The sequence below is a fragment of the Chrysochloris asiatica genome, unplaced genomic scaffold (assembly GCF_000296735.1).
Source record: "Chrysochloris asiatica unplaced genomic scaffold, ChrAsi1.0 scaffold00394, whole genome shotgun sequence".
Classification (NCBI taxonomy): domain Eukaryota; kingdom Metazoa; phylum Chordata; class Mammalia; order Afrosoricida; family Chrysochloridae; genus Chrysochloris; species Chrysochloris asiatica.
In genome coordinates this window covers 1,178,696-1,188,788 of record NW_006408912.1, presented here as the reverse complement: position 1 = coordinate 1,188,788, position 10,093 = coordinate 1,178,696, and the positions used below count along the sequence as shown (strand labels likewise).

At 39.4% G+C, this 10,093-nt stretch overlaps 1 protein-coding gene across 5 annotated transcripts in view; it reads left to right on the top strand.

Annotated features, from left to right (window-relative positions):
- LIMCH1 (LIM and calponin homology domains 1) overlaps positions 1-10,093 on the top strand; it is a 567,717-nt gene that overhangs the window by 437,698 nt on the left and 119,926 nt on the right. For all 5 annotated transcript variants that reach the window (XM_006876603.1, XM_006876602.1, XM_006876604.1 and 2 more), the window contains one exon: positions 6,695-6,947. In XM_006876603.1, the coding sequence (XP_006876665.1) occupies positions 6,695-6,947 (253 nt within the window). The remainder of the gene's footprint in view (positions 1-6,694; positions 6,948-10,093) is intronic.

Sequence of the window (10,093 nt, the reverse complement as noted above, 5' to 3'; positions counted from 1 at the left end):
AACAACATTCTTATCAATGAAGAAAAGATTGAAGTTGTCAAAGACTTCATTCTTCTTGGACCAACTATCAACACTCATGGAAGCAGCAGTCAAGATATCAAATGATTTATTGTATTAGGCAAATCAGCTGCACAAGACCTTTTTAAAGTGTTGAAGAGTAAAGATATCAGCTTGAGGACTAAGTTGCACCTGACTGAGCCATCGTATTTTCAATAACCTCATATTCATGCAAAAGCTGGATAGTGAATATGGAAGACCATAGAAGAATTGATGCTTTTGAGTTATGGTGTTGGAGGAGAATATTGAAAGTGCCATGGGCTGCCAAAAGAACCAACAGATCTGAGTTGGAAGAAGTACAGCCAGAGTGCTCCTTGGAGGCCAGGATGGCCAAACTTCGTCTCTTATACTTCAGACATATTGTCAGGAGGGACCAGTCGCTGGAGAAAAATATAGTGTGTGATAAGGTGGAAGGCCAGAGAAAAAGAGGAAGACCCCCAGCAAGATGGATTGGAAAAATGGCAACATCAATGGGCTCAAATGTGGCAACAATTGTGAGGTTGGCCCAAGACCGGGCAGTGTTTCGTTCTGTTGTGCATAGGGTCTCTATGCGTCGGTACCAACTCGATGGCACCTAACAACAACAACAACTAACAAAGAAGTTAGAGGTTCAAATCCACCCAGAATCTTCTTGGAAGAATAGTTTAGCAGTTTAATTCTGATAAAACCGGTCATTGAAAACTCTATGGAGCACTGTTCTACTCTGACACATATGAAGTTGCCACAAGTCAGAGTTGATCCCATGGCAACTGGTATACTGCCCAACACTGAATTCCTTTGGGTTGTCTAAAACCCATTTAAAGTCAAGCTAATTCATTTATTCATCAGATAGTTAAAGAATGCCTAGCATGTTTAAAGGCCCTGAGATCAATACTGTCAAATATCGAGCTAGAAGATAAGCCCCTCAGGTTGGAAGGCACTCAAAATGAGACTGGGGAAGTAATGCCTCCTCAAAGTAGAGTTGACTACGATGACGTAAATGGAGTAAAGCCTTCAGGACCTTCATTTACCAATGGGGCACAACTCAAAATGAAGAGAAACAGCTGTAAACGGCCATTAAAAATTGGAACATGGAATGTACAAAGTATGAATCTAGGAAAATTGGAAATTGTCAAAAATGAAATGAATGCATAAACATTGATAGCCTAGGCATTAGTGGGCTGAAATGGACTGGTATTGGCCAATTTGAATCCGATAAACACATTGTTCACAATGACAAATTAAAGAGGAATGGCGGCATCACATTCATCGTCAAAACGAACATATCAAGATCTGTTCTACATATCAGAACAGTAGATCAGAACATATCAAGATCTGTTCAGTGGTACAATGTTGTTCGTAATAGGATAAATATCCATAGGTCTACAAGGAAGACAAAAGAGCTCTGGTAGTGTAGTGGTTACGAATCAGGCTGCTAATCTCACGGTTAGCAGTTCAAAACTACCAGCTCTTCCGTGAGAGAAAGATGAGTCTTTCTGCTCCCATACATCCTTGGAAACCCCATACAGGATTGCTATGAGTCAGAACCGACTCCACGGTACATAACAACAACAACAAAGAAGACAAGTTAATACCACTATTAATTCAAATTTATGCACCAACCACTAAAGTCAGTGATGATGAAATTGAAGAATTCTACCAAGTTATTCAGTCTGAAATTGATCAAACATGCAATCAAGATGTATTGATTATTACTAGCAATTGGAATGCAAAGATTGGAAACAAAGAGGAAGGATCAGTACCTGGAAACTGTAGCCTTGGTAATAAAAAAGGTACTGGAGATCACATGGTAGAATTTTTCAAGACCAATGATTTACTGATTTCCAAATACTTTTTTAAACAATATAAAAAACATCTATCGCATGGACCTCATCAGATAAAATGCACAGAAATCAAACTGACTGCATCTGTGGAAAGAGATGGTGGAAAAGCCAAAAAAAAAACAGGCTAGGGGCAGACTGTGGAACAAACCACCAATTGCTCATATGCAAGTTCAGGCTGAAGCTGAAGAAAATGAAAACAAGTTCACAAGAGCCAAAATATGACCTTGAGCATATCCCATCTTAGTTTAGAGAACATCTGAAGAACAGATTTGATACATTAGACACTAAAGACAAAAGATCAAAAGATTGTGAGATGACATCAAGAACATCATATGGGAAGAGAGTAAAAGATCATTAAGATGACAAGAAAGAAGAAAAAGACCATAATGGATATCAGAAGACTCTGAGCTTGCTCTCCAACATGGAGATGCTAAAGCAAATGGAAGAAATGAAGAGGTAAAAGACCTAAATCGAAAATTTCAAAGGTCAGCTCAAAAAGACAAAGTCAAAATTTTAAGAAAATGTGCAAAGTCTTGGAGTTAGAAAACCAAAAGGGAAGAACATGCTCAACATTTCTCAAGATGTGGGAACTGAAGAAAAATTCAAGCCTCAATTTGCAAAATTGAAGTATTCTATGGGCAAAATATTAAATGATGCAGAAAACATCAAAAGAAGACAGAAGGAATATGCAGTCACTGTAACAAAAATAAAGTTCGATGTTGAACCATGTCAAGAGGTAACATATGATCAAGAGCTAATGTTACTGAAGGAAGAAGTCTAAGGTGAATTGACAAAGAACAAAGCTCCAGGAATGATGGAACACAAATTGAAATCTTTCAACAAATTGAAGTAGCCCTGGAAGCACTCACTCATCTACACCAAGAAATTTGGAAGACAACTACCTGGCCAACTGACTAGAAGAGAATGTGCCCATTCCAAAGAGAGGTGACCTAATAGATTGTAGAAATCATAGGGCAATATTATTAATATCACATGCAAGTAGAATTTGGCTGAAGATAATTCTAAAATGGTTGTACCCATACATTGACAGAGAACTTCCAGAGGTTCAAGCTGGATTTGGAAGAGGACATGGAACAAGGAATATCATTGCTGACATCAGATGGATCGTGGCTGAAAGCAGAGAATACCAGAAAGATGTTTACCTGTGCTTTATTGACTACTCAAAGGCTTTCAGTTGTGTGGATCATGACAAGCTATGAACAACATAGCAGAGAATCAGTATTCTGGAACACTTAATAGTACTCATGAGGAATCTGTACATAGACCAAAAGGCAGTTATTCGAACAGAACAAGGGAATACTGAAGGGTTTAAAATTAGGAAAGGTGTGTATTGTTTCACCATACTTATGCAATCTATATGCTGTGAGCAAATCATGTGAGAAGCTGGATTATATGAAGAAAAATGTGGCATTAGGATTGGAGGAAGACTCATTAACAACCTGCAATATGCACATGACACAACCATGCTTGCTAAAAGTGAAGAGAACCTAAAATACCTCTCAACCTTCAGTATGGGTTGTACCTCAATGTAAAGAACATAAATCCTCACCACTGAACCAATAAGCAACAACCATATAAATGGAGAAACAATTAAAATTGCCAATGACTTCATTTTTCTCAGATCAATCATCAAAACTCATGGAAGCAGCAGTCAAGAAATCAAATGACATACTGCATTAGCAAATCTGCTGTACAAGATCACTTTAAAGTGTTCAAGAGCAAAGATATCAGTTTGAGGACTAAGTTGTGCCCGATCCAAGCCATGACATGGTATTTTCAATAATCTCATATGCATGTTAAAGTTGGACAGTGAATAAAGAAGACCATAGAAAAATGGATGCATTTGAGTTATAGTGTTTGAGGAGAAAAAAGTACCATGGACGACCAAAAGAACAAACATATCTGTGTTGGAAGAAGCACAGCCAGAGGGCTCCTTGGAAGCCAGCATGGCCATACTTGTCTGTCCTGCTTTGAACATATTATAAGGAGAGCCCAGTTCCTGGTTAAAGATATCATGTTTGGTAAAGTAGAGGGTCAGAAAAAAAGAGGAAGACCCCAGTGAAATGGATTGGCACAGGGGCAGCAGCAATGGGCTCAAAGTATCAATAATTGTGAGGTTGGCACAGGACCAGGCAGTATTTCGTTCTGTTGTGCATAGGGCAGCTATGAGTTGGTACCTACTCAACAGCACCTAACAACAATAACATACATATTTTGTTATTGTTAAGTGCCGTTGAGTTGGTTCCATCCCATAATGACCTTGTATAGGGTTTCCAAGGAGTGGCTGGTGAGCTTGAACTGCAACCTTGCCATTCAAACCGACTTTATACTCCAGTGAATTAACCCACACCGCCACACCAGGACCACATATTGTTGTTATTGTCAAGTGCCGTCAATTCAGTTCTGACTCACATATGTTGTTAAATGCTGTGGAGTTGCCCCAGCAAGTGACACTCTATAGGGTTTCTGAGGCTGTAAAATTTTGTGGGAGCAAAATATCTCATCTTTATGATATGTATCAACAGTATATATATATATATGTATTCTTGTATATTGGTGGTTCTTGAACTGCCAATATATATACATACATACACACATATTATTGTTGTTAAGTGCTGTTGAGTCAACAGTTCAAATTCACCAACCATCCCTTGAGAGCCATATAAATAAATAGATAGATGTTGTTGTTGTTATGTGCCATGGAGTTGGTTCCAACTCACAGTGACCCTGTACAGGGTTTCCGAGGCTATAAATCTTTACAGGAGCAGAAAGCCTTATCTTTCTCCTACAGAACAGCTGGTAGTTTCGAACTGCTGACCTTGCGGTTCACAGCCCAATTCATAACCACTACGCTACCAGAGCTCCTTAGATGGATAGATAGATGATAAATAGAGATAGACATAGAGAAATAGAGATACATTGTTAAAGAGCTCTGGTTGTGTAGTAGTTATGGGTCAGGCTGTTAACCTCAAGGGTCAGCAGTTCAAAAGTACCAGCCATTCCACAGGAGAAAGATGAGGCTTTCTGTTCCTAAAAAGAATTACAGCCTTGGAAACCCTGTGCATGATGCAGGGTTGCTATGAGTTGGAACCGACTCCACAGCATAACAGCAACACTACCATCATTTGTTGTTAGGTACTGTGGAGTCAGTTCCAACCCTATAAACAATGGAACAAAACACTCCTCATTCCTGCACCGTCCTCACAATTGTTCTTATGCTTGAGCCTATTCCTGCTGCCACTATGTCAATCCATCTTACTAGGGTTCTTCCTTTTTTTCCACTGACCCTCCACTTTACTGAGCATGAGCTCCTTCTCTAGGGACTGGTCCCTCCTGATAATATGCACAAAGTATGAGAGACAAGGTCTGACCATCCTGGCTTCTAAGGAGCATTTTGGCGGTGTTTCTTCCAACATGAATGTATTTGTTCTTCTGGCAGCCCATGGTACTTTTAATATTCTCAAACACCATAACTCAAATGCATCCTTTCCTTTAGGTTTTCCTCACCATTGTCCAACTTTCACATGCAGATGAGGCTACTGAATATATATAATTTATTTTATTTTTGCTGTTGCAGCTAGGAATATCAACAGCAGAACATACACCAGTTCAACAATTTCTACATTTACATTTCCATGACATTGATTACATTCATCTGGTTGTGGTGCCATTCTAACTCTCCTGTTCCAAGTTTTTCCTCCTAATTAGCATATAACTATGTTGTTGTTGTTGTTGTTGTTGTTGTTATGTGCCGTGGAGTCAGTTCTGACTCATAGTCTGTTCAGGGTTTCTGAGGCTGTAAATCCTTATGGAGCAGAAAGCCTCATCTTTCTCCCATGGAACAGCTGTTAGTTTCGAACTACTGACCTTGCAGTTTGCAGCCCGATTCGTAACCACTACACTACCAGAGCTCGTTAGCATATGATTATACCAGATAAGATTACTAACTACTCTCTTGAGTTGCTGTTGTCAATTTGATCCTCTATAGATAACTCTTGAAAGAGCACAATGCTCAAAGCCAACATTCAGTAGTTAAGCTAAAGTATTATTTGGTTTTAAGAAGACTTCAAGGAATGTTTTTTGGTTTAAGGATCCCAGAGCAATACATTTGGGAGCAAATCCAGCCTCCATGGATCCAGAAAGTCTGGATTCCAGGGACATAAATTCTTTCACTGGAAAGAAAGATTGTCTCCAGCTATGGCAATCAGAAGGGCTCCCAGGTAGAAGAGCTGCTTATTATAATTCAAACTACTTCCTGGAAAGCAAACCCTTATGTAACTCAAATTGGTTATTTTTTTTGTATTCCTATTGTTCTGAATTGTAACTTACATTTACCAGATGTTTCATGAATCAGTTAAAGATACCTCAAAGACAAAATCCTTTACAATTCTTAGTGTCAGGCATCTTGTATAGTGTAAGACATGCAGCAGGTGGTCATTAACAACTCCACCAGTTCATTGAAGTTTTTTTGTTGTTGTTTTGAGAGTTGCTTAATTTCAGAAGGCAAATAGTTCTACTGCGAATGTTGTTAATTGTAATTCCTAGATACAGCTTGGTTCACCTCTATTTCTTAAATTGTCCTTTTTTTTTTTTCCTTCTTCTTGATTAGAGTTGAGTGAATTTCCCAGAGTGGACTAATTTAGACTGATACTTTAGATTTGTTAAGTGAATAATTTAAGGAAGGAATCTCCATAGCCCACAGATCTAACCACATCCCTAATACTGCACACTTGCCATTGGGAATTTTCTGATAACCCAACACACTTTTTCAACACTCATCCTCTCTGTTTCAGGGAGAGGAAGTGACTCGGAGTCTGACTTGCCTCATCGCAAGCTTCCAGATGTGAAGAAGGATGATATGTCTGCAAGGCGGACGTCCCACGGTGAGCCGAAATCAGCAGTGCCTTTTAACCAGTACCTCCCGAACAAAAGCAACCAGACAGCCTACGTCCCTGCTCCTCTGAGAAAGAAGAAAGCAGAAAGAGAGGAGTACAGGAAGAGCTGGAGTACCGCCACCTCCCCCCTGGGAGGAGAAAGGCCCTTCAGGTAAGCACGAAGCTTTGCTGCTCATTTCCTGGTCTGAGTGCAAGTCATATCGCTAGTACAACTCTTGAACATGAGGTTAAATAGCTACTGCAGAACTTTGATGAAAGATTCCAAGTGGATGTGAGCAGGACACATCCTTAGAGACACTTTGTCATGATTATCAGCTTCATAAAGCCACCTGGAACAGTGTCAGGATACAGTAGCTATTCAACAAAGACTTATCTAAAAACAAAACAAAACAAAACAAAACCAGGGTAGTTTTTATTCTATTTTATACAGGCGGCCTACAAAAAGTTCATGGAAAAAGGAAATGAAAAGATAATGGGATTTTTCCATGAACTTTCTTACTTTTTAGTATATATATACCTAAGCTATTTTTAAGTGTGTAATTCAGTGAAACTGTATTCACAATGTTGTGTAACCATCACCACTTTTATTTGCAAAACATTTTATCACAACAATACCAAACTCTGTACCTGTTAAGCAGTAACTCCTCCTTCTTCCCACCCCTCAGTTCCTAGAAACCATTAAACTACTTTGCTCTCTATGCGTTTGCCTCTTCTAGGTATTTCAAATAAGTGGGATCCTAGTGGGATCCAAGTATTTGTCTTGTGTCTCACTTATTTCATTAGCATAATGCTTTCCTAGTTTACAGAGCTAGGAATATGCATCAGAACTTTCTAATGAGCAGATTTCTGAAACTAGTTACATAGGCAGGAGGCGTCCAGCACAGCTGAAAGAATCACCCATGTTCTCCCTGACTGCCAGTCCTGTTAGGCTCTTCTCTGTATACAGGAAACCTCCTTGTCTAGATGTAAGTCCATGTACAAGAAACTCAGGGAACACGCTTTGAGATTGCATGTAGAAATAGCTGTAATAGATATAAGATGCATTTGATGTCTCATCTCTGTAGAGGAACAACTAGTGTTCTACTTCATCTCTGACTATGTTGTTATATTTATTTATTCAGTTTTTAATAAAAACTTACTGAGCATCTACTGTGTGCTAGGTGTTGTTTCCTAATTATTGGAGACTGAGTATTAACTAAGAGCCCTGTCTTCAGGAAGCTTGCAGTCCAATAAAAGAAGCTTACAAGTCTGGTCTAATTCTGTCAGTAAAACCACTCTGATTGTTAAATGTTTCTAGTTATGCATCATTTTTATCAATGGTTTTTCCATTGACTAGATGTTGTATTGGAAGTTTTAAATATTCAACAAAACTAATGAATTTTACCTTTCCAATAGGAAAAATTTTGGGTTTTTCAATATTGAGTTTAGAATAGCTCTTAATGACTGTTACAACTCTGTTGTATTGTCTTAAAAGACTCCATTTAATGTTCTTTGCGTTGCCAGGGCCACATTGTATGCTATCATTTTTTACTTCTTAAATGAAAAGTAATATTGGTTTGGCCAGGAGCTGGCATGTGGTCTCAACCCCAGTTCTGTGTTTTAGTTTGTTAACCATATCGTCCAACTCACTAGCTATCCTGAAACAATAGAGGAAGAGGGCAGTGAAATGGGGTCTCCTTGTGAAGAGGACCTCTCCAGCCACATGGACCTTGGTGGGCAGTCTTCTGGTGGTGGGTTAGAACTACCCGATGGCAGTGATGAGGAGCCGGGGGTTACTGTGGCACCTGCTCTCAAGTCTGAAGAAAATTTTGCTGCTGAAATCCAGAAGCTCAGAAGGCTAGAGCAAGCTGGAATCAAGGTTATGCCAGCGGCACAGCGCTTTGCCAGGTTTGCACTGGGGACCCAGCACTGGCCTGGCTGGCTTTGTGCATGCCTGGTTGTTTGGAATCTGCTGAATGTGTTGGAGTCTCCTTGTCTTCCCGATTTCTACTTTTCCTATCGCATTATTATTGCCTACTGTGAGCAAATAGAAATGGTTAACAGTCCTTGTCTTAGGGCATACCCCTGCTACTTGCTTGATTATTGTGAGGGTGAAGAGTGGGCTTTTGCTATCTTGATTAGACTGCTTCTTGTAGAGTATTTGTGGTCAGTCACTTACTTGTTGACTGGGGGATTTATCTAGCAATGATATTTCATTTCATATTGTTTGTGGCTTGTGAATTTTCACACTACTCCTAAATGGCTCTTATCTTTATACCTAACTAGAAAATAGGTCCTTTGAAATGGGGAACTTCTCCATAGAAGAGTGGCTGGTTTACAAAAATCCACTTACTTTCTTTATCCCAGGGGAAGGGATAAAGAAAGTGGAATTGAGGTTGTATTTTTTGTGTGTGTTTTTGCTGGCATTTTTTGCTCATTTTGTAAAGCATATTGATTTAAAAACACACAAAGCATGGAGCAGTTAAGTTCATTCTCTTAGTTATGGCAAAGGCAATAGTATACAGTCCGGATGGCTTCATATTATATGATAGAAGGAAACCAGCAAAGAAAGTCACGAAATGCTTTGGTTCAACAGTCTCATATGGTGTTTTGAGAAGTTTCTTAGATATTAGCCACCAAGATCCTAATGAAATTTGGACAAGGTACAATTTACAATGCCCTTTGTCATTTGCTGTTCTATTTCATTCTAAGAAGTAAATGGGTTTTTTTCTTAACTTCTTAGAATGGTCTATTTCATACTAGGAAGTACCTGTTTTCCAGATGAGGAAATGGATGACCAGTGATGGTAAGTGGCTTGCAGGTCTAGAGTTAGTCACTGACTGGCCTGGTGGCCAGATTCCTATGTTCTGACCACAACACACATCGCCCTCCCATACATTTACGGAACATTTTCCATTTCTCTGTATGCTTTCCCTACGTGGTTACTGCTGTGGTCTCAGTCTTAGTGAAGGATTAATGCTTTGATATATTTAATCCTAGAGTTGTTTTATATTGGTGAAAAACCAAGTTCTTCTTTCCTGGAGTCCTGGTGTGCTGACTGTGGGCTAATGCGCTGGACTGCAAGGCTGGTTTGAACTGCAAGGTTCAAGCTCACCAGCCACTTCTCAGAAACCCTATACAGGGTCATTATGAGTCAGAAAAGACTCCATGGCACACAACAACAACAACAACATGCTTCTTTCCTGTCTTTGGTATCCCACAGAAAATCATGGCTACCCTAAACATACATGTGCATCTAGAAAACTCTCAAATAGATCCATTCTCTTTGTGTTTCTGAAACAATGAGCAGAGTACAAA